The following is an 18647-nucleotide window of genomic DNA, read 5'->3' as shown; positions in this document are numbered from 1 at the left end:
AGTATGAACATTACTTGAACTTGACCTTCATCTCAAAATCCATTTTTCTGAATTGAACTGAATTATAAGAATAATTTACCCTCAATTTCCATAATTTCCCCTACGAAATCCATGAAATCATCTAACTTTCATTTCGTTTTTCAGAAATCAAGTTTCAACAAATTCGACGCCCTCACTAAAAAAAACATCCTCCACGTTCGTTCCGTGGATGCATCAAAAGTCCATCAGCAATTAAACTCCGTAAGTATGAATATCCCTCATAATCCTCCAAAATTGGGGAAAACTCGATTCTATAATCGCCTTCCATCCTCGCATTACGTCACGGTCTCCTTATACACCCATAAAAAAGTTGCTGTTTTAAACCTGCATCCTGATGGTGTTACCAGGTGGGCCAAAATGGCGATGCGAATCCCAACTGCCGCAGCTGTGACAAGGTCGTATTCCAAATGGAACAGACGAAGGCCGAGGGACTGGTGTGGCACAAAAACTGCTTCCGATGTATACAGTGCAGTAAGCAGCTGAATGTCGACAATTACGAGAGCAACGATTGTATCCTCTACTGTAAAGTGCACTTCAAGGAGCTGTTTCAGCCGAAACCGGTTGAAGAATCAGATCAACCTGGTAAGAATGAATTTAAGGAACCAATCCATTTAAGCTATTATCTTAATGTAAAATTACTCTATTCACCATGCACAACACGGATGACTATAACTCTCATCCAAATAATAATGATCATCATTGTAACAAGTTGAACCGTGGAACAGTTAAGTTGGTCATTGCCTTTCGACCATTCGAACATGATTTGGATGAGCAGGAATTTCATAGACGCTATGGGACTTAACGATAAAAAAATCCAAAGTGTGACAAGGAAATCCTAAAATTGCTGGAGTGAAAAACAGTGGTACCTTGACGATAGGTGGAAAAGTTGGGGGAACTGACAGTCGGACGCACCTTTTCTCAAACCTATTTATCTATTACGCCAAAATTAGTATCAGAAATATTGAAAAAATATGCATTGCATTGATTCGAGACTGGAAAAGATGTAGTAAAACTTTCAGACTGTTTTGATGCCTCATCCAGGGGAAAATTGAAAAACTAATTAACGCATATTATTATGCAAAATATTGGAAAAAAATCTGACTTCATTGAAGTTACAAAATTCTGCACCTTATACAAAGGGAAAAAATACAGAATTTGTTTTGTAAACAAATTGCAACCGTTAGATACCTTGGTTGTTTGAAGTTGCATTAATTCTGAAAAATGTCACAAAAAAGTGATATTAAACGTGATCCAATCCCTCTAGTGATCGACCTTTTTTTGAATACACTGTATGCGGGGAATTCCAATTTACGAGAGCTAGAATGGAATGTAATAGATGAGCAGTCTTAAATGGTCAGAAAAAATCCGATTTTAGAAATTTTCTCAGCAGGCTGTGTAACAGCCCTACTAGTGTGTCAGTGGAATCATGGCGCTCAATTCGGTTGGTGTGATGAAGATATAGGAGAAGAGGAGAAGTGCGCAATACACACGGCACATTTTAAGAAATGCGATAATTGTAGAAAAGTGACTTCAATAAAGGTGTCCGACTGTGCACTACAATGATGTTTATGTCATTAAGCCCGATAAACCGCGATTCTAACCTCGCTTCGCTCGGTTAGATCCCGGTTTTCGGGCCCAATAACATAAAATATTGTATGTCACACGACGATGAAAGCATGATCTGGCGAATGTGATTAAAGCCACATTCGACAGATGATACTTTTATCCCATGATGACAATCTACTATTTTATCACTGACATATAAAAAATTCGGTCCTACGGACTGATTGGGTGCACCTGAGGTAGTATACAGGACCATCCAACTCCCCTGAAAATAGTGAATGCTCCGCAAGCTTCAGTTTATTATCATCACGGCGCCACTGTCACATTCTGCGCATGCGCATGAAATAGGATCGTAAAAGGCACGTGAATCAATTTGACAGGTGGAGAACCAACACGTGGTTACAATCACATATGCAAAATTGTAAATTGAGGAATAAATATACGAAAATAGGCTATAAATAAATGTGGTCGTCCGTATAACAAGGGACTATTTTGCCGATTCTAGTTTACAAGATATACCCGTTTTCATCTTTGCAACACCCATTTAAACCGAAGTTAATTTTTTTTATCTTGTCTAGCAACGTCATTTTTTACCCTATCAAAATTAGTTTGGCCTCAAAATGTGCTAAAGTATACTATTTCATGCAGACGTCCACATATAAAAATCAATGCAACTATGCTGCTGGAACAGAAATCAATTTATTAAAGAGCAATTGTTTTACTAAATTATTATCTCTGCAGATGATTAGGATAGTGATCTCTGGCAGATACTTTATGGCAGAATAAGATCTATCCTGATTGTTTAATCACTCCTCTGCAGAATTGTATATTCATAAATTAATTAATATCGATACATTCAACCCTAATTTCTCTGTGATTTCTTCAGTTTCTTTTGGTATTTTTCAGTGGTTTGTTTACACATGAAATCATATTTCATGTTTCATCATTTTCCACTCAAATGTCGATTGATTGATGTTGCCCATCGATTAAGGAATTCTTCAATCATCAACTTCAATGCTCCTTGATTTAAAGCACTTTTGTGCGCATTGCATAGAATCCAGTCCGCTGCGATTGCCCCCGATACCTTCTTCAACAAAACTCTGCTGATTTTCTGGTGATGGCACGTTGCAGGCGTAATTCGATTCAATTTTTTATGAATCTTGGAGGATGCTTCGTCAAAGAGAGAATTTTTGTTTTTCGCTACCACCGGACGGAAGAATGAAATTTGACATTGAGCACAAGACTTAGCAGGTTCTCCTGCTAATAATTTTCGGGATACAAGATCACAAATAGGTGTCAGGGAAGGATCTTCAATAGTTTTATTAGGATCATCAGAGTTAGAATTACCTGGAAGAACGTTCTCTAGCTCAGGATCGATGTCAATCTCCAGCAAGTCTTCATTCCCATCCATGAGCAAATCCTCCAATGTGAATAATGCTTCACCATCACAAATATCTTCGCAATTTGTGTGGAAAGATTTTTTATCACTCATCTCTGAAACTAAGATAGATTTGTGGATTCCCCCAAATTGCCAGCAAGTAGGACTAATATTTCGTTCCCCATGAGAACGATACTGCCCGAATCGATTTTCCATGCAATCTTGATTAAGTAGCCTCGGCGTAAGCTCGTTAAATCCTTTCGATTGCAGAAGTTCCCATATCTTTTCGTACCCCTTGAGTGTTTTGATCCAGTTTCCAAGAGTTGGTGGTTGAGGTTTGCTGGCCTTCAAAGAAGTAGAATCAACGAAGCGGATTTTGCTGATATCTTCCTTTGCCTTCTTCCAAAACACGTGGTGAGGACTATCATGGGTCACTACACTGCGTAGAGGAGTGGGGGAGGAGGAGGATGAGAGATGACTATTGACCGAATCAAACAGGTCATTAGCAAAATATAAGAATTTAGCTGTTTCTTGTCCTAACTTCTTGGGAATTTCCATAGTCCCAGAATGAGTGTTCATAGGACCTGTAAGGATGATAACACCAAAATTGATTCAATCCGTCTATTTCAGAGATATTGTGTTGTCTATTTATTACATCGACGGAAGCAGGGAGTGAAATAGACCGTTTTAAATCAGTGGCTTGTGACAAAAGGGTATGCCTCGAATAAATATTGAATTTAAATGAATAATTGAATGCCGGTCATTTTGAATCTTACAAACACCTTGATAGTAAAAGAAAAAACGAAAAGTTAGAGTCTGACATCCTTGAGTTATTGACAATTGAAGCCAGTCCATTTTACCTCCCTCTCCCCTAACATAATAAACTTTCTATTTTTACCAGAGTAAAGAATGAATTTTTGTTTGGAAGAGATACAAACATTCTCAAATATCATAATTGATAATACTTTGTCGATTCAAGAATCACAATATTAGTTTCTATTCTTTCCATGAATTCATGAAAGTTAAATTAACAAAAGTTTGGCTTCAGGACAGACTTGTAAATGAGTGCAAAACTCTCTGCCAGCTTGATGAATTCCTTCCAGGCTTCATAAGCTGTCCATTTAAAATTAACGAAATGAAAAACACTACATAAGAATCTCAAGTGCAATAATAAAAAAAAAAAGAATCACAAGTACACCCAGAGAAATGGATTACTCGAATCAAGTAAATGATCCAAATAAACCCTTTGTTTGAATCAAATAAATAATTTTATTCATATTAAGAAAGATTCATTTATTTGAATGAGATGAACGTTTTCTTGAATTTAATAAAAATTTATTTAATACAGGTAACTTACAGACATGAGTTGGATGAGTTAAAAGGGTCAGATGCGTTGAATAGGTCGAATGAGTCAGAGGGGTGAAATGAGTCCAATGGCGCGAATGAGTTCGATGAGTCAAGAGTCCGAAGGGTCAGATGAGTCTGAAGGGTCTGAGTTAGATAAGTGTGATGGCTCAAATGGGTTTGATGAGTCAAATGAGCCCGATGGGCCAAATGAAAAAAAAAATTAAACGAAGAGTTTCATTTCATTCAAACAAGTCATTTTTCTGGTTGTACACCTGGTCCTTTGTCGGACAAGCTTTGGAGTCCCATAACTCTGAGTGAGCTTCCAAGAGTTGAATCAATTTCATTGTCTTTGAAACCATTTTCAAATGAATATTATTTTCGTTAAATTATTGAATAACTACGAAATTTTTAATAAAACTTCGACTTTCGTTTGTTTTGTGAATGTCGTATCCTAGACATCGGAAAGAATTTTGCGAAACATTTTCCCCGAACGCTATCTATCGGTCCTCGGCGACGGTTTGTTGCATTGAAGAATTCATAAACGTCAAATATCTCAGTGACACCAGGTTATTATTAAAAATACGCAAAGTACAATAATTGAGGTAAATTGACAAACGCATTGTTTATAGAACATACATCTGACTGTGAAAATTAACTTTTTGGTGACGCTGAAAGTTCAATTGATTCTATTAATTCATATGCTAGAGTGGAAAAGGAAGTGACGAAAAGAAGCTACTTGATGCCCATGCTGGATTAACGTTGAAAATACTATTTTGATAATAGATATTAATCAAAAAAGATTGCTCGCAAGGCTTGTGGAGAGTTATCCGGAACTTTGGCAAAATGGCGTGGCGAGATACAGTAGACAAAATAAAAGAATAAAAGAAAAGTACCCATGCAGAACTACCAAACGTATACATAATTAATTCGATATATCTCATTTTACCTTCCAAAAACAACTTCGCAGAGGAAATTCACTACCTCTCTTAGATTTGGAGGTAGTCACTCTGTAGTAAATTGGTAAACTAGGATAAGTGCATTTCGCTTGGAGCCAATAATATGTAAAAATCGTGCAAATGAACAGAGATAGCGAAACTTTTATGAAGATTTTTTTTGTGGCTCACATTTCCACATATTAAAAATTGATTTTGCGCTATGACGAACGTTTAAGCACATACACGATGTTCAAGGATCTTAGAGATCAACAGCTGGAAGGACGGGATGACCCGAATATTGATTTTGAATTGGAGAATGAAATGATGTTCATGTTAGCGGTTGAGCCTAATGCTGAAGATGAGACAGCTTCTGATACATCCTCTCTATACGATGAACCCCCGAAGTCACCAGAGAGAATCGTGATTGAGCCTGAGCGAGACGATATTTGAAATTTGAAAAATTTGAAAAGAAAAATAAAATGAATTCAATCTCGTTCCTTAGTTCTTTGAGTAACATGTTCAACATTTATTTTTCTTGACTCGAGCCATCAAATAAATTCATTGTTATAACTCGTAACTTCATCAGCAATTAATTAAGAAGAATGACTAAAAATATGAATAACTAATCTACTTACCAGTAGCATTTGATAGGACATCAATGTAACGAGCTACTCCACCGCTTAAGACTTGAATGGCGTGCTTCACTCGCATCTTTCTCATTTTGCTCTCCTCGATGTGTTGTTCAGTTAATTTCGATAACTGACGCCTCGCAGTGTAAGAATTATTATCAATAACATATGCTTGTTTTATTACATCCCAAGAAGCAAAACATCTCTCTGACGATGCCAGTGGTGCCTTCTTTGGGTCGGTTTCACGTTTCCTATCAACATCAATTTCCATTAATTTGTTTAGTAAATTATTCATCAGGCCTTTAATGAGGTGAGGGGCATCGAACAAAGGAATAAGCTCCGTGTTTGAAATTTTGATAGTTGCTCCCATGATAATAAAATTAAAAATTATTTGAACATGGGAAATTTTTTTATCTGAATAATTAGTGATTAACTCACTACATTCTTCTCCTTTCTTGTAACGATGACCATTACTCTCCTTCATCAGCTTGTTAATTGTCTCGCAGTTTGTAGACAATTGATCACAAACTGTGCCAATCAGGTGCAATCCTGTATCCTCCATAGCTTTCACAATCAGCTTGATGATTGGCATCAAATCAGGAGTCCTGGTTAGGCTCTCACAAAATCCATAGTAAATAGGTAGCTTCCACCCATTATTGACTCCTCTGAGAAGAAACAGAATTGCGTGATCTGCAAACTTTGAAGTGCGACGAAATTGCCAATCCTCAAAGCCTGTAAATTCGTCTCTGAGTTTATTGTACTGCAAGTGGGGCATCAACTGAATTTCATCCCATAGCAGTAAACAATACTTCTCCTTCTCATCCATTGTCATTGCATACTGCTTGAGCTTCTTCATGATGACATCGTTAAAACCTGTGTGACATTGTATTCTCCGTAATAAATCGTGAACCGTGGAGGAACTTGGTAGGATGAAATGAGTAGAGAAACGTCGATAGAACCGCGGATCCCATTTGAACATGATCAGGCCCATGAGCTTTTGACGCAGTATCTTCGAACCTAGCGAGAAAATCAAATATTCATAATCTCCTACATTTTATTCAATAATTAATTATGTTACTAGCCAGTGGTTTAAGCGGAGGAGACATTACTTGTTGAGAAAAGTTCAAGCTACAAAATAAGGTCTCTGATTTTTTTAAAAATAAAAACAAATGTTTTCTAGATAAATTGACAATTAGCAGAGACATTGCAATTGCCCTATTATTTTTTCTTACTGAGCCACTGAATTAATATAATACACTAACAGAAAAAGAGACATGTTATCGAACAAATCTTATTTGAACCAAAAAAATCGTAAGTTGATAATTACCCTCGTGGAAATCGGGTCGTCAGATTTTGACAAATTATGACATAAAATGTCAAATTCTGACAGATTATGTCCGAAAATTGCGTAGAAATTATGTCAGAATTTGTTAGAATTTGTCCGAATCCGTCATATTCTGTCAGAATCTGAGTAATCTCGTCAGAAATTGACAAAATATGATCGGAATTTGGGACGGGTTGGTCAGATAATGTCAGAATTTCTCATCAGAAGTATAAATATAAATTCAGAAATAGAAATATAAATTCTGACAAATTCTTTCATCATATGACATAATATATTAACTATTCTTGAGCTCAAAGTCGTCATTTGATAGCATTTCATCGCATCGAATATATTATATTCCGACATAATTTGCCAAATTTTGACGGATGATGTCATTTATTGGCACATTTGCACAGAAAATGGCAGCCCGGAATGACCGAATTTGTCATTAATTGTCATTTTTTCATAAATACGTTTGAATTATGACCGATTTTGTCATATTCTGTTCCTTGTCCTGAGAAAAAATGTTATTATTTGATAAATTCTTACATTTTTTGCCATTTGATATCGGTCAAATCTTGTCATAATCGTTCACAGATGATTGTCAGAATATGTCATCATCGGACATCCGATGACATCATAAGTATCATATACTCTGAGATATCATGACAGTATATGCCCTTCGATGACATTATTTGACATATTCTTACATTTTCTGACGGTATTCTTTCCACAGATGATTGTCAGAATATGTCATCATCGGACATCCTATGACATCATAAATATCATATAATCTGTGATATTATGACAGTATATGCCCTTCGATGACATTATTTGACATATTCTTGCATTTTCTGACGGTATTCTGACCACAGATGATTGTCAGAATATGTCATCATCGGACATCCTATGACATCATAAATATCATATAATCTATGATATTATGACATTTTCTGTTAGGTTATGACATTGATTGACGGATTCTGACAGTTTATGACAAGCTGAAATAGGACAGAAAATGACAAAAAAATATATCATATTATGACAAAATAAGTCATTTTCTAAGAAATTCTGACATTTGATGAGCCCTGGCAATATGTCAAAATCTGACGAAAATATTATTGTCATATCATGAGGAACAATGTCATTTTCGGGGGGAAAATGATAAAAAATGTAAAAATCTGTCAGTTTATATCGTTTTATAGAGTTGACATAATATGACATCTGCTGTCAGTATATGACGATGCAATTTCTGACAGAATCGGACATATTTTATCAAATTCTATGAAATTATGTAAAAATCTATCAATTTTCTCATTTTTTGACATAATTTCACATTTTATGTCATAATTTGTCAAAATCTGACGACCCGATTTCCACGAGGGTTTAATGATAATACGGTGATCGTCAAGATGACGTTACCTTGGATTTGCTTCCGGCAAACATTAGCTGCATTTCGATGAAGGTTTTTTGTGCTACATTCAATTTCTCCCAGTTCTTGAAGACGTCCAACCTTGCACTTTTCTTCAGTGCTTGAAGTCGCTGTTCATATCGTCTCACTTGTTGTTTAAGGATCGGTTTTTTTTGTAAAATACGAATTTTGGTCAATTCCTGCATAGGGACTTGGCATCGTGCTACGCAACGCTCCTTTCCCAGAATCCTTTTTTTCAAAANTTTTGTAAAATACGAAGTTTGGTCAATTCCTGCATAGGGACTTGACATCGTGCTACGCAACGCTCCTTTCCCAGAATCCTTCTTTTCAAAAGTAGCGCGGGTTTGCTAGTGTTTGTCTTCGTTTTTGCCTTTTCCCCCAGTTTGTCAGGGCTTACCTTCTGGGATACACCTCCTGATGAAGTACTTGGGCAGCGAAAATCCTCAGAATTCCCGCAAGCACGCTGTTATATATATGTGATTAATTAAACCATCCATTAGTATTCCTCTTTCGCTCTCTCACTCCACACATTCACCTCTATCGTGTTCCTGCTGTCCATATCGTGCAACTGATCATCTCGATCCGGAATTGCAGATATGTCAATTTCCATCAACACTGTTGATGAAGTACTTAGATGGACAGAATCCTCACAACTCTCACGAACGNTCAAATGATTTGTCAGTTTCCCAAATTACAGAAATGAAGTATTTGGACTTGGGGTACTACGTGGTTATTCAAAAGAAAATGGTTAAATTTGAAAGGATGTCTCGACTTGGGGAACTACGCGTTTGTTGAAAAGAAATAATCCCAGGCAATTGAGAAGTGAATAAATAATATTTCTTAAATTGTTATAAAATAACGACGAAAAAATATTCCACGACGGAACACATACACTGTTTATAGACATATTTTCGATCAACCCACTTTAATCACATGAATTCATATTTTTGTTCGACATTTGCAATTGAAAGATCTGTCAGTATTTTTATGTATTCAATTCAAATAACCCACGTGACAATTTCCGGATATTGCGCATGCGCAGAATGCAAAAGTGGCGCTGTGATGATAATAAATTAAAGCTTGCGGAGCATTCACTNCTCACCAATCAGAAAATGACCGGGGGTGAGTGTTTGCAGGTCATTTGGATCAGATGAAAGAGGTGTCAGCGGTCTGGAGTTCAATATGGCCTCAATCTCGATCGCCAAGGTGTTGAGCTGCTCGAATGTCAGGAGTTCGTCTGTGACAATTCGTTTCAGATGGACCTTGAACGATTTGACGGCTGCTTCCCATAAACCGCCGAAGTGTGGAGACTGAGGGGGGATGAAATGCCACTTAATTGATTTCATCGTAGCAAATGATTGTATTTTTTGCTGATGATCCTTGTTCTGGAGGAAATCATGGAGTTCTCGGANGTACTTAGATGGACAGAATCCTCACAACTCTCACGAACGCACTAACATAGAATTGTGCGTCATTAAATAGTTCAATACCACTACACGCTTCCTATAACTACATTTTCTTCTCTCGTACTGCCTCTGTCATCATTGTGCTCATGTAGGTCTCTGAGAGCATTGTGTGCAGGTATGGATGAATTCGCATTCGGACTAATCACATCACTCTGGACAAAACTGGGGAGATTGAGAGTTGGGAGAGCACTTACGTACAGTCTCCGTCTTTGACTATTGGGAGTGACTGAGAAATCTGCTTCTGTGAAATGCCTATGGCACACTTTATGTACATATAATTTCTCCGTTGCCACATTCTCCAAGAGGGGAGATTTGATAGCAAGTCTCCATTTCTCGGCATTCCATGAGCGTCTAGGTATAAAAAATTTTGGAGAGCTGGGTCTTGCAGGACAGTTCGGCACGACACATACTGTTTGTTCTTGAATTAATGAATCAAACGGTTGGATTACAGTAATTAATAAAACTCAATACAGGTAATAATTTTAAAAATTCTGTAACATATATTTTGATAAATGAATAAAACACTGTACACTTTACACTGATTTTATATAAATAATTGAATCGGAGAAATTTATAAAAAACCTTTAAAAAATAATGAAGTTCCGCGTAGTTAAATACTTGGAGACTTGAATATAAAAATACGATGATAGACAGATATGAAAATATTGTGCTATCAATACACGAAATATGCTAGACAGTTAGATACTAATGCTAGATAGATACTTAAAAGTGACAATAATTAGGGTTCTTGTGAGTTAGCACGGACCATGACGAGAATCTTTCCAAAAGTGAGAGAGAAATTTAATAAATGTATTTGGGGACGGGAATTTTGCCGATGAAAGAAAACAATGCAGAGGGAAAACGCATTAGGAGGAGACCGCAATAAAAGTTTTGCCCGGGCGAAAATCCTTGACCGTAATAAAGACATTTAGGATAATCCTCAACATTTGGTTTTTTTGAATGGATATAGCAATCAAACGATTTGTCAGTTTCCCAAATTACACAAATGAAGTATTTGGACTTGGGGTACTACGTGGTTATTTAAAAGAAAATGGTTAAATTTGAAAGGATGTCTCGACTTGGGGAACTACGCGTTTGTTGAAAAGAAATAATCCCAGGCAATTGAGAAGTGAATAAATAATATTTCTTAAATTGTTATAAAATAACGACGAAAAAATATTCCACGACGGAACATACTCCCCTATTGAGAATGTAATGATCAATATATTATATTTTTTCGTTCTTACTAATTACTAATGGTGCCAGCTTCTTAACGTTCCTATTGAGGACTCCTTTGGGTGTCTTGAGTGTCACAGTCCGAATGACACCATCAGCTCCTGGATGAGTCTGGGTCACTCGACCCATGGCCCACTGTTGGGGTGGGAGATTGTCTTCCTTCAACAAGACAATGGTACCTGTCGTTATGTGGTGCTCCCCATTCGCCCACTTGCTCCTCAAGTTGAGTTCGCTTATGTACTCGCGGTGCCAGCGAGTCCAGAAATCCTGTTTGAGCTTCTGGAGATGTTGCCACATAGAGAGTCGATTGGAAGGAATCTCTCGGAAGTCAGGACTCCTCAATGTGGTTAGTGCCTCACCAATCAGAAAATGACCGGGGGTGAGTGTTTGCAGGTCATTTGGATCAGATGAAAGAGGTGTCAGCGGTCTGGAGTTCAATATGGCCTCAATCTCGATCGCCAAGGTGTTGAGCTGCTCGAATGTCAGGAGTTCGTCTGTGACAATTCGTTTCAGATGGACCTTGAACGATTTGACGGCTGCTTCCCACAAACCGCCGAAGTGTGGAGACTGAGGGGGGATGAAATGCCACTTAATTGATTTCATCGTAGCAAATGATTGTATTTTTTGCTGATGATCCTTGTTCTGGAGGAAATCATGGAGTTCTCGGAGTTCATTGTTGGCGCCAACGAAGCATGTCCCGTTGTCAGAGTACACATTACCACAAAGTCCTCTCCGCGCAATGAATCGACGAAAGGCAGCAAGAAAGGCCTCGGTGGTCAAGTCACTGACGATCTCCAGGTGTACCGCCTTTACAGCAAGACATACGAAGACTGCTACCCACACCTTCACACGGCCCCTATTGCGGAACTTCTTTTCCTTGATGAAGAAGGGTCCACAATAGTGAATGCCGACGTTGGTGAAGGGGCGGGACTCGGTGACGCGTGCTTCAGGAAGGTTCCCCATGATGTAGTTGACTACTGGTGGCTTGTGGCGGATACACTTAACGCAGGAGCCAATGATGTGTCGTACCCTATTGCGCCCATCTTGAATCCAGAATCGACGGCGAATGGCGCAGAGTGTAGCTTGAGCACCAGCGTGGAGATGTCTCTGATGCTCTTGATGTATCACGAGGTCAGTAACGTGATGTTGTCTGGGCAGGATCATGGGATGGCGTTGAGAGTATGGAATGTTGGAATTCCTCAGACGACCACCTACACGAATCACTCCCCGTTCATCCAGGAATGGGTTTAGCTTAACTAGTGGTGCTAAGGCGGCTGCCTTCTGTCCAGGAGTCTGTTTGCGGAGCAGGGCGATTGCTGGAGCCAAGCTTTCCTGCTGCACCCAATGTATAATCCCATGAAGAGCAGCAGCCATTTCATCTGGAGTGATTGGACCCTTGTTGTGAGTCAGGAAACGGCGACAGTAGGCGATAATGCACTGAAGCTTGGTCAATGAAGAGTACCAAGCAAGCACGTTCCCACTGCGTTGTTCCATGGCCGTCACGAAACAGTTCTCTGATGGAGGAGGTGGCTGAGTTTTTCTCAACTCGGGAGGATTTGATGCGAAGTGAAGCTCTAGGGTAGGCCAGTGATGTTCATCTTGAAGCAGCCATGTTGGACCTTCTTTCCATAATGAAGGCTTGATGAATTCTTCTGGTGTCTGCCCTCGAGATACCAGGTCAGCAGGATTCTCGTGAGTTCTGACGTGCCTCCAGTTGGCGATGTTGGATTTCTGCTGGATCTCTGAGACACGATTGGCTACATATGGTAACAGCTTCGTTGGAGGAGTGTGTAGCCAATGTAGAACCACTGTAGAATCCGTCCAGTAAATCACTTGCTGGGGCTGGATGTGGATGGTGGAGCAGACACTGGTCATCAACTTCACAAGCAGAACTGCCCCGCATAACTCCAATCGAGGGGAGAAGGGCTTGCTTGTCAATGGAGCTACGCGTGATTTAGCACACAACAAGAGCACTTGAGTGGTGCCATTGATGCTGATGGATCTGACGTAGACACAAGCGCCATAAGCTAGGTTGCTAGCATCGCAGAAGCCATGGAGTTCAATCCTCTCTGATTGTTGGCAGAGAGCCTTGCGTGGATACTCGAGATCTTGAAGTGTTGGTAGCTGTTGATAGAACTCTTTCCATTCCCTCTGGATATCGTCTGGCAGTGGAGAGTCCCAATTCAATTTCAACTTCCACAATCGTTGGATGAAGGTCTTGGCGATGACGATGACTGGAGCTAGGAGGCCCAAGGGATCGAAGATCTTAGCTGTTTCAGAGAGGACAATTCGTTTCGTTACCGGAGTATTTGCCTCGACTGATTTGACCTTATACTCGATGGAGTCACTCGTAGAGTTCCAGCATAATCCCAATGTCTTCAGTGCAGGAGAATCGGTGATAAGCAGATGTCTGTTGATGTCTTCTTCTGCTAAGTCGTTCAGCAGCGTGGGGTCATTGGAGGCCCACTGACGCAGGTTGAAGCCTCCCCGTTGTACCAGTTGCGTTATTTCGTTCCGAATAGCTACTGCTTGTTCACGTGTATCAGCTCCAGTTAAGAGATCGTCAACATACATGTCGCGTTTGATGATTTCAGCAGCCACAGGAAATTGCTGAGCCTCGTCAGTAGCCAGTTGGTGTAGGCATCTTATGGCGAGATATGGTGCAGCTGATAGCCCGAAGGTGACCGTATTCAGCTCGTAAGTTCGGACTGGACCATCATCGTTGCGCCACAGGATCCGTTGATATTTACGATCCTCTGGTCTCACAAGTACCTGGCGATACATCTTCTCGATGTCAGCTGTCAGGACATATTGGTGTAGCCGGAACCTCAGAAGAAGAGACAGGATGTCATCTTGGATGGTAGGACCAACATGGAGAGTATCGTTTAGTGAGATACCCGTGTTGGTTTTTGCCGATCCATCGAACACGACTCTGAGCTTGGTTGTCAGACTTCCTTCCTTGAAGACGGCGTGATGCGGGAGATAGTAACCAGGATGTGAGATGTTGTGGGTGTTCACTTCAGTCATGTGGCCGAGGTCGAGATATTCTTGAAGTACTGCATCGTATTGATTTTTCAGCTCTGGATTCTGAAGCAACTTCCGTTCACAGGCCTTGAATCGATGATAAGCTCGAGAGCGAGATTCTCCAAGCTTACCAATTTTTTCGTTGAACGGGAGCGCCACGACGTACCTTCCAGTGGAGTCTCGTGAGAAGTTAGCGGAAAAATGTTCTTCACAATGATTCTCGATAATGCTGGGTTCTGATGTAGCTTCTTCAATTTCCCAGAATTTTTGAAGATCGAACTGTAGGTTCTCAACGCTCGTGACATGACATGAGGGTGAAGATGTTGACTGTCGGACGGGAGCCCCTCCACCGATGACCCAACCGAGTACTGACTGCATCAAGTATAAGTCTGGTTGATCCTTGGAAGACAGGCGTCGCTTCGATGTGCCAAGCATTGATAGTGTTGGACCACAGCCTAGGAGCATGTCAATGTGTCCAGGCTGATAGAATTCTGGATCTGCTAATGGTAGATCAGCAGGTATCTTGATGTTTTGATGATCAAGATGTTGATCAGGAACCAAAGATGAGATGTTGGGTACAGTCAGGAAGTGCAAGGTCTTCTTGAAGTTGTTAATCCGGGAACATATGGTTGCAGTGACTAGGTGTTTTGTGGAAGTATTAATGGAGTTCAGAGCACCAATGGGAATAACGAAGTCTCTTTTGGGCAATTTCAATGACTTGGCGAGACGTTCAGTCATGAAATTCGAAGTGGAACAGGTGTCCAAAAGAGCACGACAGTTTGTGGGTTGATTGGAGTGATTGAGTACCTTTAATTGAGCGGTTACCATCAGATCACAGGTGGAGGTGTTGACGATGAAAGATTGTCGTATTGGCATACTGGTGCTCTGATCCTCCCCTAGTCATGTTGACTTCTCCGTAGATGATTGAGCTGGAGGTTTAGCAGCTGGCTTCACTGGAGGTTTATTGACAGGATTCCCGACTGTAGATCTTTGTTTCCAATGGAGGAGTGAGTGATGACGTTCGTGGCAATGGATGCAATCGAAACGTGAAGTACACTGCTCTCGTTCGTGATTGGCACCAAGACAGTTGATGCACAATGCTGATTGTTTGGCGATTTTATAGCGCTCTGCTGGTGAGAGCGCCTTAAACCTTGGGCATTTGACGATTCTGTGGCCTTCCTTGCACATGGCACAGGCGGTTTCTGATGAGAGGAATGCCTGCCTCCCGCGTTTAGAGTGACTCGAACGTTCGTTGACTGTTGAGGGAATAATTCGTGCTGAACACTGCGAGCGATTCTCCAGGAAGTCCAACAGGCTGGTGTATGTAGGCAGCTTGGAGTCCTTAATCTTGAGCTCCCAAAGAGTGAATAACTCTGGGCTGATTTTTGATTGAATTAAACAAATCAGCGGTAAATCCCATTGGTCCACTGGTTGGTTGAGGTTTTTCAGCGATCGAATGTGTTGATTGATGGTATCAACAAGATTCCCGAGTGCCTCTGGGGTATCCTTTATGGCCGGAAGATCCTGAAGTGTCCACCAATGTCTGGAGAGGATTTTTCTCTCACAGTTGTATTTTTTATCGATCATCTCCAATGCAGTTTCATAATTGCTTTCGGTATTAGGGAGAGCTTCGATGACCTTGGCGGCCTTGCCAACTAGTAGACTGCGGAAGTATTGAAGTTTGTGTACCTTTGAGAGTTGTGGATAATTGTTGATCCCAGACATGAAAGTGTCGATGAACGGTCGATAATTTTCATATTCGCCATCGAACTTCACGATCTCCAACTCCGGTAAACGCATGAGGGCGAGAAGTGATGCGGCTGTGTCTGCTGTTGAATCACTCGTTGAAGTCTCCAATGGGTTTTCACTGGTGTCATTCCTGGATCTGGGCAGAGGAGACACGATGGCTGCAACTTCCCCGAGGACGTCGTAGTATTCACCCTCGATTTCGAAACGTTTCGGTATTTCGGTTTCATCCAGTATTTCCAGTTGCTCTTGGAGAGCTTCAAAAACTGCGAATTTTGTTTTGAGAGTCTCGGCGGCAACGTGTAATTTTTCTGGAACCTGAAGTTCAACTGCTAGGCTCTTGTAATTGGCCACTGCATTTTTGAGGTGTGTAATAGCCCCAATGATGTGGCCACGTTGGTGTCTAAGCGTTGAGAGTTCAGGCATGATTGTTTATTCGGAATTCACAGGTGTGTAGGTGAATGTGCGTCGTTCACTTCACTACACTGCACTGGTGTTACTCACGATGATTTTTCAACAGTTTTTAATAGAATGTCAATAACGATATCGGGATTCACAGGTATTTTGAAGAAACTGCGTCGTTCACTTCAGCACGATACACTGGTTTTATCCACGATGAGCTCAAAATTAAAAGTTCAAAAGGTTTTTTTTTTTTTTATTCACTCGCGATTCAAATATCCGGCTCGAAGGACCAATAAAATGTTTGTTCTTGAATTAATGAATCAAACGGTTGGATTACAGTAATTAATAAAACTCAATACAGGTAATAATTTTAAAAATTCTGTAACATATATTTTGATAAATGAATAAAACACTGTACACTTTACACTGATTTTATATAAATAATTGAATCGGAGAAATTTATAAAAAACCTTTAAAAAATAATGAAGTTCCGCGTAGTTAAATACTTGGAGACTTGAATATAAAAATACGATGATAGACAGATATGAAAATATTGTGCTATCAATACACGAAATATGCTAGACAGTTAGATACTAATGCTAGATAGATACTTAAAAGTGACAATAATTAGGGTTCTTGTGAGTTAGCACGGACCATGACGAGAATCTTTCCAAAAGTGAGAGAGAAATTTAATAAATGTATTTGGGGACGGGAATTTTGCCGATGAAAGAAAACAATGCAGAGGGAAAACGCATTAGGAGGAGACCGCAATAAAAGTTTTGCCCGGGCGAAAATCCTTGACCGTAATAAAGACATTTAGGATAATCCTCAACATTTGGTTTTTTTTAATGGATATAACAATCAAACGATTTGTCAGTTTCCCAAATTACACAAATGAAGTATTTGGACTTGGGGTACTACGTGGTTATTCAAAAGAAAATGGTTAAATTTGAAAGGATGTCTCGACTTGGGGAACTACGCGTTTGTTGAAAAGAAATAATCCCAGGCAATTGAGAAGTGAATAAATAATATTTCTTAAATTGTTATAAAATAACGACGAAAAAATATTCCACGACGGAACACATACACTGTTTATAGACATATTTTCGATCAACCCACTTTAATCACATGAATTCATATTTTTGTTCGACATTTGCAATTGAAAGATCTGTCAGTATTTTTATGTATTCAATTCAAATAACCCACGTGACAATTTCCGGATATTGCGCATGCGCAGAATGCAAAAGTGGCGCTGTGATGATAATAAATTAAAGCTTGCGGAGCATTCACTATTTTCAGGGGAATTGGACGACCCTGGTAGTATATAGCAGGGGCGTGACCCTACAGCATTTTGCCTCTAGATCATCCTGTCCCTTGAGAGTCGCTGGATTCGTTGGCGCTACTTGTCATGGTCGCGTCATAGAGGTATAATACATAGAGCGCTCGTTCCCTATCTTACCCACAGTATACGCGCTACGGATTTTTGGACAGAGATAGACTGTACTGTGCAAAAAAGACAGCCTATGTAAGGGAGTATCCTCGATCTCTCCAAATGACAGAGACCGAGCTATGGTGGTGGGGTTAGGCGGCGTCGTGGTAGGGGAACGCTGGCCCGAGAGAGGGGGACGCACACGCTGACTTGCTTTGTACACCGCGAATGGAGGTTAATTTTGAAGGCCAAATCCGAATTGAAATTCACACTTTTCATGAAACATTTGTGTTCGCCGGAAATGCGGAGATATATGCAAAATTTCCTATTCATTTTCAATTATTTTAATTTTTTTATTGAGACCCAAAGTCATTTTTAGTGATAATGAAAAGATCAAAAACATGAACAACGTAACGTAATGTTATGAAAATTTTTTACCGATGAAACACACGATTCGGATTGGGAATCGACTTCGACTGTTGGACCCCACAGACAGAACACACTCGAACCATTTCCCTCCACTTTTATTTTATTCACTGACTTTACGACTCAACGAACGTTTGTTGTCATCAGACAACCATGCATGCGGCCATATTCAATATTTCCCCCTCTACGTTGCCTTCTGCTCTCCCACTCCGCTTTCTACAAAGAGAGAGACAGAGAGAGAGAGAGAGAGACAGAGAGAGAGAGAGAGAGA

The 18647-nt window shown here is 39.9% G+C and overlaps 1 protein-coding gene across 11 annotated transcripts in view; it reads left to right on the top strand.

Moving 5' to 3' along the window:
* Positions 1-18647, top strand: part of LOC107042106 (xin actin-binding repeat-containing protein 2) — a 233570-nt gene that overhangs the window by 178492 nt on the left and 36431 nt on the right. For all 11 annotated transcript variants that reach the window (XM_015262987.1, XM_015262986.1, XM_015262989.1 and 8 more), the window contains 2 exons: positions 145-240; positions 387-621. In XM_015262987.1, coding sequence (XP_015118473.1) covers positions 145-240; positions 387-621 — 331 coding nt within the window. The remainder of the gene's footprint in view (positions 1-144; positions 241-386; positions 622-18647) is intronic.

Source organism: Diachasma alloeum, unplaced genomic scaffold, assembly GCF_001412515.2.
Source record: "Diachasma alloeum isolate Michigan unplaced genomic scaffold, Dall2.0 Dall_scaffold_00418, whole genome shotgun sequence".
In the NCBI taxonomy this organism is placed as follows: Eukaryota; Metazoa; Arthropoda; class Insecta; order Hymenoptera; family Braconidae; genus Diachasma; species Diachasma alloeum.
Note: the sequence above shows the minus strand (reverse complement) of the source record. Positions and strands in the feature narration are given on the sequence as shown.